The 14038-nt window shown below is 47.7% G+C and overlaps 1 protein-coding gene across 6 annotated transcripts in view; it reads right to left on the bottom strand.

Annotated features, from left to right (window-relative positions):
• The window catches only part of Znf536 (zinc finger protein 536), a 454511-nt gene that overhangs the window by 242116 nt on the left and 198357 nt on the right, over window positions 1-14038 (bottom strand). For all 6 annotated transcript variants that reach the window (XM_075984305.1, XM_075984285.1, XM_075984327.1 and 3 more), the window contains one exon: window positions 3226-5409. In XM_075984305.1, coding sequence (XP_075840420.1) covers window positions 3226-5407 — 2182 coding nt within the window. In that variant the 5' untranslated portion in view covers window positions 5408-5409. The remainder of the gene's footprint in view (window positions 1-3225; window positions 5410-14038) is intronic.

Raw genomic sequence — 14038 nt, 5'->3', positions numbered from 1 at the left:
ACAAACAAACAACAACAAAGGGAGATGGGGAGGTGATCTGCATGGCGAGTCCTGCCGCTTTTCTGTTAGAAAACATGACCCCTCCGTCTGTCCGAGGTCCTAGTTTTCGCGGCTGATCTTAAGCTTGGTTCTCAGCAGTTTGGAGAGGCAAAAGAACAAACACATTTTCTGGTTCACTGGAATCATTTTCACATGTTCACTGATTCAAACATTCTTTTGCTCACATAAGAAACAGCTGCATCCCACATTAGCCTAGCCAGTGACAGTCACCCATCTCGGCAATAACTGTTTGATTGCAAACTTGACCCCTTCTTCGTCTCGGTCTGAGCAAGACATTTTTAAACAGCCACTCCGTTCCCAATCCTCCTTTGCAAAGAATTACATCAGATAACAAAGGCCGTCTCTGCCACTCATTGTAAGCCTTCTTCTAGAGATCTATTCTAAGAGGCTCTGCTAAAAAAGGTTTTTTTATGATGAATTCAGAACTACTATCATGTTAAGAGCAGCGGTTTATAAAGAAGAATTCATTGGTTAAGATCTGAAAAAATAGTTTCTCAGGCCCTACTGACCCAGTTTTCAACAAAAAAGAGAATCAAGCCATGCAAATGAAGTTTTGTGACATTGTTATGCGGTCTGAGAAATCTGTAAGACCGTGTTTTGCAGTTATTTCTTAATAGAAGCCTTAATAAGTACTTTTTTTTCTTTACTTAACGGCTTAAAATTTTTTTCCCTCCCCTTCACCTTGCAAGTTTCTAACAGGTAACAATAAAAAAACCACCTATTGTGTCGAGAGTTTTATTTAAATGTGTCTTTGAATCACACACTTTATACAAGTCACACTTGTTAGAAGAGAGGAAAACAAACCAGATTTGGTTGAGAATCCTAAACCCCCGGCAGAACCTGAATGCCCTTAGACACGCAGCTGATTTGGGCTGCAGAGTGGCTCTGCCATCCATTTCCCTCCTTAGTCAAAAAATTATGAAAGGGTCTGATTTGAATATGAAGAAAACAAAAAAGTCAAACCCCAAATGAAAGACTCAGTATTCACCATTGTAAAATCCCTCAGCAGGGAAAATAAAGTGGAGAGCTAATGCCAACTCAATGCTTCTCTTAGGCAATAAATAAATAAATAAATAAATCTGGATTTTTTTTTTTTTTTGGTGTGCGTTCTTTCTTCCCACCGAGCATTTAGAGATGAGGAAGCAGCAAGCAGCTGGCTATCACTTGGCCAGAAGGTGATAAAAACATGGTAAACATGTCATTAACAGAGTCGAACATTTGGTATTGGAATATTATGCTAAGACCCTCTTGCTTTAGCAGGTCTTGGAGAGGGAATGGATTCTGTCAGTGTGAAAACCATGTCACTCCAAAAACTGAGGGAATCCAGTCTGTTTCCCGACCCCTGCCCCTGGTAGGTCCCCAACCTCAGAACAGCGAAGAACGCATTTCCTGAAGAAGAAATCCCTTTCCAAGAGGTTAGAAAAAAATCCCTTGAGACAGCCTGGAGCTCACCATCCCGCATGTGGGGACCCATCCTGACAGAGCTCTCACTGGCAGGAAAGGCAATTTCACAACTTCCCTCTCATACAAGGCCCCTCCACGCAGTGTGACCTCATCCTCCCGTGGTCCTCACATCCTTGTTAGACTCTCCCGAAGCATCTTGTCAGTAATAAATCTCCAGCGAGTCCAGGACTCCACGAGCAGACAGTGTGTTTCATGGGTATTTAAGCAGCAGCATTAGTGCTATCGGAATCTCTGGAATGTGTAGTTCAGATTTATGTGTATTAACAATTCTTTACTGGCTTGTAATAAGCTCACACCACACACACACACTCTCTCTCTCTCTTTCTCTCTGTCTCTCTCTCTTTCACACACACACACACACACACACACACACTTTATTCTAGTATGAGTTTTGTTCTAGAAAAAAAGAAGCTGAAGGGAGAGAATAACAACAAAGTGTACCGGCATCTAGTTAGTAACTACAGCAGAGAATAGCCTCTCTACGATGGAAACGACAGCCAACAGGAAAACACACACACACACTCACATGCACACACACACACACACACACACACGCATGCATGCACGCAAATAGAGAGAAAAGAAACTTTTAAAAAATGACCCTCAGCAGCACACTGCCACATCTTTAACAGTGGGCAACGCAGTGCCTCGAGGTGCCTCAAACTGTCTTTCATTTTCTAGACTTAATGGCTGATTGCAGAAATCAATGTTGCCATTAGTAACAGGGTATTTGTTATGGCATGATTTCCTCTGTTGTTAGGCAGTAGAATGATTACAGTATTAGCGAGGTGCTTTCTTTATAAAGGGCTGGAGATATAACTTTCAATTTACTATCCATTAGTAAGGGACTTTGGAAATGTGGATGAAGGCAACCTCTTACCTGCTGTTAGGTAGCGGTTTTAATTTAACCATCTTAGACTAGTATATCTATTCTTTTTCCTTCTCTTTCCCTTTTTTCCTTTTTCCCCCCTCAAACAGGGCCAGGATGCTTCAGCATTTCCCAGACATTTTTGATGACAGATTTTTCTGCTTTCTATTTTAGACCCCCAGAACTGTATCGCCCATGCAACACAGTACAGCTGAAGACACACAGCCATACATCTGTGTTTTCAAACCTCTGTGCTTGACTAAACCCAGCAGAGGAAAGCAGTGTGGCTCTGGGGGCAGGTGAGCCAGCCTGCAATTTCAGAAGGGCACAAGACATAGGTTCGGCCTGGGGAGAGAGGCTGTGGGAAAACCCCCAAGTTAAAGGCTTGGGTGAATATAATAACGGGGAGGCCGGGGAGTCTGGGGTGGCCAGTGAGACCCTCCATATTAGCGTCCATATCTGGAACCAAGCCTGCACTTCTGGGTTCCAAAGACAAAGCTAAAAGCCAGGTTCAACCACAAATGGAACTGAACAGCTGTAGGGGAAGGGTAAACAGTGCCCCATCAAAAAGCTTGACACCATCTCTACCACTGGGAAGGAGGCTCAGCTGCCTTTTACTGGTAGCCATGGATCAAGGCTGAAAAGACAGTCCCAACTTTGGAGCAGGGCATCATCCTGAAGGAAAGAGACACTCCCCAGCATCCAGCCTGCCACCTTCTGTGGTTTCACCCATACTGACCTCAGAACCATCTTAAGGCCTGAAGTTGATATGTAGGACCAAGCAGGGGCAGGGCCCGGCCTCGGGCCCTTTCACTTTCTGTCTGTCCACCTACCTGAGGAAGATGGTGAAGAAGGGTGTGGACTGTCCTCCTGGGCACTTCCGGTCTGCGACAGGCCACCGCCAGCTCCACTCTCCTCAGTCACATTAGAGGAGCCAGGTGTGGTGGAGCGGCTCACCGACTGGGACTCCTGGTCGCTGCCTGAGCCGCGCCGCTCCTCCAGGCCCACGCCCACGCCCACGTGCAGAGCATCCTCATCACTCTTGCGGTCCCGCTTGTGAACACGAGAATGCACAACCACCTGGTGGTAGGTACGGAACACCCTTCCACAGTCTGGGCATTCAGTGGGCTTCTCCTTCATGTTCCCAGGACCCTGCAGGTTGTATTCGAGCGCCTGGTTGAGCCCGTGTGACAAAAATTCCCGACTGCCTTCTAGAGGGTCGAGCTTATTTGGCAGGTCTCTCTGATTGCCCACTTTAGTGCTGTGAACCAAATCAGCAGGCATTTTCTGCTTGGAGCCATCTGCTCCCACTAACACGTACTCCCGTTTCTCCTTATCAAACAGAACTCCGGCGTTTGCCAAAGTGTCTTCGTGGTTGCGCGTGAGCTGATGCTCTTTAGATAAGAAGCCATGTTCCATGGCCATGCCCCTGGCCATGAGCTGCCAGGCCTGATAGCTGTTCACTGGGTCCATTTCTGCAGCTTTGGCAGCTGCCTGCAACCGCTCGATGCAGCTGGATTTTAGTGGTGGCACAAGGTTGAGGCAGCCCAGGAGGGAGTGCTTATCTCCCTCTGGGACACTGTGAGCCATACTGGAAATGGGCGACAGTAGCTTTCCCAGAACCTCCTTCTCTTTCGCTGGGAGCTCCCCTTTGCCATAGAGCTGGGTGGGCTCACTCAGGCTGGCTTTGTCCGGGGCCATAAAGCCACTCTGCAGGCAGGAGAGGTACCTAGAGTACAGGTTGGCATGGGCCTCCTGGGACAGGCCACCCATGGGCACCGACATCTCAGGTTCGGTGGAGGACTTGTTCTTCACCGACAGCTTGTTGAGATGTACCTTCATGTGGTTCTTAAGGAACCAAGGCTCTTTGAAGCGCCGACCACAGATCTGGCAGCAGTGTTCAAAGGAATCTTTGTGCTTGCGCATGTGGCCTTTCAGGAACCAGGCCTGACTGAACACCTGGCCGCATACCTCACAGCGGAACTCGTTGGCCGACTGCTCTCCACCACCATTGGGGCCCTGGCCCTGGGCCGACTCCGCAGTGATGTGTGCCTTCTCCACGTGACTGATAAGTTCCTCCTCCTGCGAGGCCGCGAAGTCACACAATGTGCACTTGTAGGGCTTATGCAAAATGCGGATATGGCGGTCCAGCTCCTCGCGCTTCTTGAACTTGCCTTTGCAAAAGGTGCATCTGAAGCCTGCAGCCGGGGTCACCGAATCCTCCTGTAGACTGGCTGGTTTGGGAGACGGTGCCGGGTGGGCGACGTCAGGCACACTGTGGTTGGGGGGCAAGGCTAAATTGCAGGTGGCCAATGGGGTCTGCTGGGCATGTGCCAAGGGCTTGAGATCAGACCTGGGTTGCAGCAAGCTGCCCTTCATCTGCTTGTCCCGCAGAATGGCCCTCTCCTCTAACTCGTGCAGCAGACGGTTCTCCTCACGCACCCGCCCGCGCCCCTTCCCCAGGTTGCCCAGCTTGTGGGTCCGCAGGTGGATCTTGAGGTTTCCTTTTTGGGCTGCGCGGTGGTCGCAGTAGGGGCACTTGAAGGGCTTCTCGCCGGTGTGAGTGCGCATGTGCAGGGAGAGAATGCTGTTGAACCGGAAACGCTTGCCACACAGAGGACACGGATACTTTCGGTTCTTTCGGGCATCATCCTCAATGTCACTCATCTGAGACATGATGCCTAAGTTCTGCCCATTGAGGAACTGCTGCAGGTCCACACGCCCATTGAGGCTGTTGTCCACATCACGGCCCAGCTGATTGGCCAGCAACGCCATTTGGCTGCCCATGGGCTGTCCGCTCATGGGTACGTGGGTCTTTTCCTCAAGGGCTACAGGTGGCTTCTCCTCTGGGTTGGGCCGTGGATGCAGCTCAGGAAAGGCATGGCTGAGCTGGGAAGTGATCTGGTGCAACTTCTGGCTCATGGCATACTGGCCATTGAGGACCGGGCTGCTCAGGTGAGGCTCAGCTTCCGGTGCCGTCGAGGACACTCCAAGGCACAGACTCGCGTCTTCCATCCCTAGAAATTAAAACAAGAGTTCAGATGTGTACCTGGTACAGTGGCAGGAAGAATCAATAGCATCCGTTGGGCATGGATGGGGATGGGGGGGACGTTTGCATTTCATGACTTACCCACCCATAATAATGCTAAGGAATTATAGTCAAAAACAATAATAAAAAGATGAATTATTAAATGCCAATTATGCAATATGGCAGTGCCCTCCAATTTGTTTTGGGAATGGATCATCTTCCTTGAATTTTCTATTTACAAACTGCAATTATTCATCCACATTTCAATTATTAATATTTTACCATATTCAACACCTAATAACATAGCAAGGCTCTGCGTGTTCAACTCCTCCTTTCCCTTCACAAAGCGCCCCTACCTGTTGGTTCAGTCCAAAGTTTGCCTTAGAGCGGGAGTGGCTTTTCATCTGTTTTACTATATTCAGTATACTCACTAGTCTAAGATGAAAGAGATCATTTTATGATTTGGCCAAAGGAAAAAAAATAACACCAATAGCATGATATTTACTGGTACATCATAAAACAAGATAATGTTTTGGGGGAAAAATAAAGTAAAGGACAGGCTTTAGAACAATAAAAGAGATTTTGCTTTCGTCAACAAAAAGTGCAGTAATATCTCATTAAGCTGATTAGTATGCTGCTTAGAAACAGTACTAGGTGCTGTAACACATGATTATAATCATAAAAATCCTTCAGTGTTTGCGAGGAAGCATTAACGAGGTATATTAAATTTTAAGGAGACTGCTAGTAGCAGCTTTGCAAACCTCAGAGATTAAGATTTAACCCTTATTATACGAACCACTAATTTTTGTCATCTGGTAACTGTGTGTCCATCCTATCCCTGATCTCCTGCTGGAATCTTGGTGGACTTGCGAGGCTGTTGGTGCTTGGATGGAGGTAGACTTGTACCATACGAAGCTTTCTCCCTGTCCTGTGCCTAGCAAGACAGCAGAGCCAGGGACTTTGATTGGCCTTAAAGAGATCTTTTGCAGAACTAGATAAAAACCAATTAAAATCCAGGGACGATGCCATAGGAAGTCTCAACCAAGTTTGAGTGTTTTTAATAACTTTCCCAATATACGGTAATGAGTACAAATTGTACCTGCAGTATGTGTTTTGCAGAAAATTAGAACTCAAAGCTGTTTGTTAAACACAAACACTCAAATCTAGTCTGTATAATTGTCTCTAATAGTCCCCTCTGCCCCCTCCACAGCCTGTGCACAACAGCAAATGCCAGACTGTTCCAGGTGGGTCAGAGGGCAGGCCCTCCTCCAGATCAGAGCATGCAGGGTGCTTAGCTTGGAAAGCAAAGAACCCATGCCTGGAGTCCTTCTGTTTCCAGATATGCCTCCCCCGTGAAGGAGTCCAGATTCACTTCCTACTTTTAGATAAGTTTCTGTAGATCTCATCTTTGTATTACAGTCTTTTTTTGTTTGTTTTTTGTTTTTTTGTTTTTGGTTTTTTTTTTTTTTTTTGGTTTTTCGAGACAGGGTTTCTCTGTGGCTTTGGAGCCTATCCTGGAACTAGCTCTGTAGACCAGGCTGGTCTCGAACTCACAGAGATCCGCCTGCCTCTGCCTCCCGAGTGCTGGGATTAAAGGCGTGCGCCACCATCGCCCGGCTTGTATTACAGTCTTTCAATGTGTTGGTTAGCTAGACGGTTCAGGAGCCTTGTGTTTAACCTTAGCCAAAACTATGGGGCCAAGCAACTTTCCCCTAGGGGATGTGTGGGGCCAGAGCTCAGCTGTGGGGCAAGTACATTCTGCCCCATAAGAATCTGTTGTTTGTTGGATTGTCTCCCAGATAGACTAGTCAGGGACTGACTGCCTTGGCAAGAGTAAAGACATGGGTGTTTTGTTCCAGGAGGGACAGGGACTTCAGTCCAGGGTAGCCCTCAGATGAAGGCATGGTCAGCTGTTCCCATGCTCACACACATTCACAGAGGTGCATACATGTTCACTTGCTTAAGTAAAAGCAGCTTCCAATTTGCCATCTTCAATTTGGAAGACTGGTCAGGAGCTAGGTTGTCATGGAGATTCTTGATGGGGGAGTGTCATATATCAATCTGTTGATTTCATTGGTTAAGCAATAAAGAAACTGCTAGGCCCATTTGATAGGCCCACCCTTAGGTGGGAGGAATAAACAGAACAGAATGCCGGGAGGAAGAGGAAGTGAGGTCAGACTCGACAGCTCTCCGCTGGGGAGCAGACGCTTCAGAGAGAGATGCCATGCTACCTGCTCCAGGGAAGACGCACGCTATGAAGCTCCGACCCAGGATGGACTTAGGCTAGAATCTTCCCGGTAAGACCGGTGCTCACAGATTGTTAGAGATGGGTTGATTGGGATATCAGAATTAGCCAGTAAGGGCTAGAGCTAAGGGCCAAGCAGTTTATAAAAGAATACAGTGTCCGTGTAATTATTTCGGGGCATAAGCTAGCCGGGCAGGCGGCTGGGGTGTTGGGGACGCAGCCCGCGCCCCTTATTACTACAAATGGCGCCCAACGTGGCCAATGAATTCTCACTATGTACCAGTCTCTATCACTCACTGAAGATATACTGATGGGTGTTATTACTATCGGGCTCCAGAAATCATGGCATCCATTGGCAATCAGGGAGGGGCATCCCCATACACAGCATAGCAGCTGCAGGCATGAGTGGCCTCCAGGACCTAGTCTGGAGTCCTTCAGCACCTTCCAGCCCTATCTGGCTTCAACCCCACGCTCGCTCCTGTCTTGAGCAGATATGGATCATGTCCCTAGAGCCATATGACAGTGCACAGAATTCCACCCCGCAGCTCTTGGGAAGTTTAGAGACATCAAAGCCAACATGACTGGCCTACTTCCAAGGACTGCCCCGTTGGCCAGCTCACGAGATTGAATCCAGGGATGATGTGCTATTTTCAGATCTCTGAGGCCAGGTGCCAGTTCAGCAGAGACAGGGGAGGAGGTTGGGAGTGTAAGCAACAAGGCTATGATCAGGTTGGACAAAGAGTGTCCAGTGGAAGGCCATGGCCACTTTCCCTGCCAGCAACTCAACATGGGAGTCTTCCAGTTCACCTTGAGTATGAAATTCTTTTATTCTGTCAAAAAGAAAAGATTGGTGGTGGTTGTTTGCTAAAATCAACCATATTTTTTTTTCTAATACCAGTGCTAATGTTTTAGTGGAAGAAGGAATATAACATTCTAGAATGTGCTTCTCTGGTTCTTCCAAGTTGACTTCTTGATACAGGTCTGAGTTCACAGGCCCCTTTGCACCCACTTTGATGGAGGTTGGTCCTCAGCTCTGTTCTCTTTCTTCTTCTAACTCCCTTGATTAGAACCCTCCTGAACAGGCCAGGATGTCATCACCTCTCTGAGGGCAGATGCCATGAAGCGAACCCTGAGGCTCAGTTTGTTCATCTTGGGTTCTGTGTCCCTCAACAGTGGACGAGCATGAACAGACAGAATCGTTGCCTATAGAAGCAGCTAGGCCCTGAAGGAGACTCCCCTTCATTTCAACCTCAGCTTATCACAAATTCCAGAACATTGGTCTAAAAGCACCATGGCCCTCCATCCAGATGCCCATAGGGACTCATACAGTCTTTAGCTGCCTTCACTGCCCCTACTCTGGGCACTAAGGGACAGATAGCGACCACTCCCTTCAGGATGGAACTACCACAGAGCCCATGTGTTCAGAAGGACCAGCCACAACCCGGAAGGTTCCTAGGGACCAAGCCCCTGTGAAGACCCTCTATGGAAGCCCGGCAGAGCATGCCACTGCCCTGCGGCACTGTGTCGGATAGATCTCTGCACCCTCATCTTCTCATGAGCACAGACCTAGGCTGCCGCTCTGTGTCATTCCAAACCACCGCCCACTACTCCACTCTAAGTAAGAAAGGGGAATGTGAGTTATTAGAAAGAGTGTGAGGTAATTGATGTTCTGTCCCTGGGCCAAAGCAGCTGAGGCAGGACAAGCTGGCCTTGGGCCCGGCCTGGGACTCGCAAAACCTGGGCCAACCCCAACTTCTCCACACTTAGCAATCCACAATTCATTTAGGCCTCACCTCAGCCGTTCTTCAGCAAGCATTGGTCATAAACCTTCTAACGTATCTGCCTTGTGGGCCAAGGACCAACAAAGGGAAGGGATGAGAAAGTATCTACAAGGACTATGTTCAAGGTTAGCGAGGCATGCTGTGTGTGTTTGGTGGGGGTGGGTACACTCACCCACAGACGTGTACTCAAGCATACAATCACAGACATCAAGTATGGCTGTTGAGAGTCAGCCAGGGATTCCACAATGGTGGCACTCCAGCAACTCACACAAATGTATACCGTGGGAAACTGAGGGTCATTTATCCTACTATTAAAGGATTGGATCCAGCTGCTGCTGTAGGCGCTCACGGGCCTGGAGGAGGTGGGCTGCCTGTGAGCACGCCACTGTTCTTACAGAGTGTGATTACTCCTTTCCCTAACCTTCCAGGGAATAAACGCATAGAGAACGCCTTCCTGTGGGGATCGCACTGCTTCCCCATAGGCCACGCGGCAGGTGTCTGACTGTGACCTATCTCCACCCTAGGGCCACGTCCTGACAAGCAGGGCACTCATGCGTATCCCTGCACAATTCTGGACTTCAACAGCCAGTTTCCAAGGAACATTGTAGCCCCCATGCTCCCTCCATCCTCTACTAGTAACCTGGCTAGGAGCTCAGCATCCATGCTGCAGGAGCTGGGGGCCTGCATCAAGAAGTCATGGGCTAAGAGAGTATATGCCATGACCCAGCCCTTCAGGCAGCTAAGCAGTCTGACCCTCCGAGTGCTACAATCAACACTTTCATGTGGGTGGCAAACTCAAAGTATAATCACAACATGTAAGCCAGCGGAAGACAGAGCTCAGAGGTCAAATCTTGCCTCCTATGCATAAGGTCCTCAATCCCCAGTCCCACAGACATACAGACAAAATCGCTGTTCAACAATGAAAACGACTTGCTCCTGACCTACAGCTTGCGGCCCCATCCCTAAGCATATGCACGTGTGAATCATTGAGCATTAGTTGGCTGATGGAAGGAATCAATGAATACATAATTACCTAAATATAACAAAGACAGGCAACCGTCCTCACTGGAGGTAGTAGAGGTCACAGAGACTATGATAACCTTCTGCCTGGTCCTGACCTACCCTGGGTCACAGAGAGGAGCGCCACTGGCCATCGATGCCATGGTCCACTCTGATGAAGAAACAGACTGGCCAGTGAGCTTCAGGTACTCCTACACGTCCCACCATGGGGTTGGAAGTCCAGGCTCCGCCTCTGAAGACAAATGGATCTAGTGAAGGTTTCTGAAGCTCATGAGCTTGCTCCTTGAGCTCTGCAAGGCCACCATTCATGAGTAAAGAAATGTCAGCCATAGTGACACCTGCAATTGGATATGGCCTATCAAAACGCCTTCTCACCAGCTCATCACTGCAGGTACAGAGAGTCATCCAGCTGCTTTGGAGAGAGCTAATGGCTACTGTCATTTTTGCATTACCCCTTTCAATACTATTTCCTGTGATATCAATGACAAAGGCACTCACTTAACTCTTCCAAGAGGACCTAATTGTATCTTTCCCTGAAGATGAAATTTAAAACTATCAGGACACCAGAAATGCTAGCAGTCATAACTTTAAATAAGTTTTACACAGAAACACAGTTCCATTTTGCAAGAGTGGGGGATGGGGAAGCCTCGTGAATCATCTCAAAAATATAGATCTTGCCAGTAAGTTGAACGAAAGAGTTTGATCCTTCTACTATGAAAAAGAATGGTTGGAAATAAGATGACTTTCAGAATAACTGCTTCAAGTGGGTTTTTTTTTAAATTAAATATTGTTGTCTAGCCGAGCACAACTAAATATTCCATATTTTATCAAAGTGGGTAAAAGTGCTGCGCTGGACACCTTGCAGGAATCCCACACCTGAGCTGCCAGGCACAGTTGGAATTTGTTCCCCTAACAGCATGAGAGGCTCCAAAAGAACTGAGCTTGTTCCAAAGGGTCTCATAGCCTGCAGTTCTAGTTGGGGGGAAACATCCATCCCCCACCCCAAAGCCAAAGACCTAGGCTCCTTCCTATAACCCATCTTGCTTCCTTCTAGGTAAGTTAAGCAATAATTAGACAAGTTGGCCTAGAACACAGTGGCTTATTAAATACAATTTTCCCAATTGTTGCTGCTTAACTGTTTAAGCAAGGTTGTTCTAAGCATCACGAACTCCTGTTCTGAAATACAGAATGCCAGACTACTGAACCTTTTCAGGGTCATTAAACAGCTGTAAACATTATTACAAAAATAAACCAGAGATTTCATGCTTACATTTTGGCCTAGAGCTCGCTGCGCTTAGCAAGTACATTTTTTTTTTCAGCTCTTACAATCAACGCTGGTGACATTTGGGCATCCAAACAAATTACATCACAAACATTACCGAGGTGGGCAGGATACTGAGTGGTTTATTTGCCAGATGATTAGTAGATAAACAAGAGGGCAGAACGGGTGACCTGTTCCCTTTTTGACTGATGTGTAGGCAATGCTTTGAGACAGGGCCAGAAATAGTTAAAAACCTCACTGAATATATTAATGAAAACATGATATTCAAATCAGACTATAGGGACTGGAAATTGTGCGGTGGAGAAAGCGGAGTTCGAGCGGAGGGTCAAACTTTCGAACTTCCTCAAATCAAGGCGTTCACTGCCTCAGATGGCGAGTGGGACCTGGCTGCGCTGGCATGGCATAGAGCAGAAGGTAGCATCCATGTTGGTGGCCACATCACTGCCATCAGCATTTTTGCTGCCTGCCCTATCAACAGCATCTTCATCTTCAAAATTTTCTTCTTCTTCAATAAAGATTTGCTAACACTGTGTTGAGCTACCACCAAGTCTACCGGGAAGCCTGACTTCAGAGCTCAAGCGAAGACAAAGGGGTGGGCTGCTCTTAATGTTGTTGTTTTTTTGTTTTGTTTTGTTTTGTTTTTTTTGGTTTTTCGAGACAGGGTTTCTCTAGCTTTGGTGGTGCCTGTCCCGGAACTAGGTCTTGTAGACCAAGCTGGCCTCGAACTCCCAGAGATCTGCCTGCCTCTGCCTCCCGAGTGCTGGGATTAAAGGCGTGCGCCACCACCGCCCGGCTTCTTAATGTTAACATCACATACATTCTTATTACATCACTGCACTCATGTGCCAGCTCCTTCACTCAGACACTGCCAAGGAGGATGGGATCTACAGCCACGGACGAGCTCATACCTGGCCAAGGAACACACATGTGAAGATATGTAAAGAGACAGGAGGGCATTTCTGGGGGCCTTGTTGGTAGGGCACCAGCATGGCAGGTGCCATGGATGAAGAAAGCATGTCTGTGGCCTACTGGCTGGCAGATCAGAAGAGCACACAAAGGGTGTTTTAGACTCTAATGGTTTCTTACTATTTAAAAAGGCTGGCACCTCATTTGTAAGTCTCATTTTGTGAGTCAAGGGGATTGTTATCCAGTGAGGAAATATGTCCCCCAAAGAGCCACTGGTGAGAATCCAGTGATGCAATCTCACCCTGGTGACCACGAGTCCATGCCCAGGCCTCAGTTTATAAAATTGATTGATCATAACTGTCCTTTTGTTATCTTAGAATTCTGAGATGACAAACCAACAAAACCCAGCATGGCATTTAAAGGACTGAAACTCCAGCTGTGCAAGAGCCCTACCAGGTACTAACCACAACATTCAGTATCCTTGATGTTAGATCCAGGAAGCAGACTGTGTTAGCTGACCTTTGTTTCTGTGTCCAACATACCGGTCATAAACAAGTTTTGTTTTGATTCATGGGTTCAGGGGGTTCAGTCCACAGTTGCTTGGCCCCCTGTGTTTGAGTACAGCTTCACAGTCACAGAGATATGTCATAGAGGAGAGCTATTCACCTTGTGGCAGACAGAAAGCACATGGAGAAGGGGGAGGCTCTAGGTACAATCCACCCCTCAGGATGCACCCCAGTAACTTTTTTTTTGGCTGACTCCTACCTCCTAAAGTTTCTAGAACCTCTGCAATAGCACCACCAGCTGAGGGGTAAAGAAAAGTAAAATCAAGTTCTGTCATAAAGTCAGGGATCTCAGGGACGAGTGAGAAGAGGTTGTCTAGAGTGGGAAGAAACAGAGGCAGAACATCTCTCTAGACCTCTCACAGTTCACCTACAGCTCCCCATAGCTGTCACCCAAATCTATCCTCCACGCATTATCTGGCTTTTCCAGGAAGCCTTCCCGATTTGTTGATCTTGCCTTCCTAGGAACCAGCAGGCAGTTTCTCTGGGTTGTTGAGACACTCACGGTGTCCGTCCTCCATGCCCAGCCATAGGAGGTTATGTGGTGGTTTCTATTCCTCTCCTGGAGCTGGGAGTGGGCATCCTATCCTAACCAAGCATTCTGCAGCTCCAAGAGGATCCAGGCCTGGGAGTCTTTCTCTCCACTGATAACTCATCTTCATGCCCAAGAGGGAATGATGCTCAGAGCTTCAAGAAATGAGCAGCAGAAATCAGTCCTGGAGACATAGGACTATGATGTCAAGGTTCTTGACACTGAGACAGGAGGGTCACCAGTTCAAATCATCCCGGGCCAGAGAGTGAAGTCAAGGGCAACCTGGGCA

The sequence above is a fragment of the Microtus pennsylvanicus genome, chromosome 1, assembly GCF_037038515.1.
Source record: "Microtus pennsylvanicus isolate mMicPen1 chromosome 1, mMicPen1.hap1, whole genome shotgun sequence".
Taxonomy (NCBI): Eukaryota; Metazoa; Chordata; class Mammalia; order Rodentia; family Cricetidae; genus Microtus; species Microtus pennsylvanicus.
The sequence above is the reverse complement of the archived record's forward strand: the minus strand, read 5'-3'. Positions and strand labels throughout refer to the sequence as shown.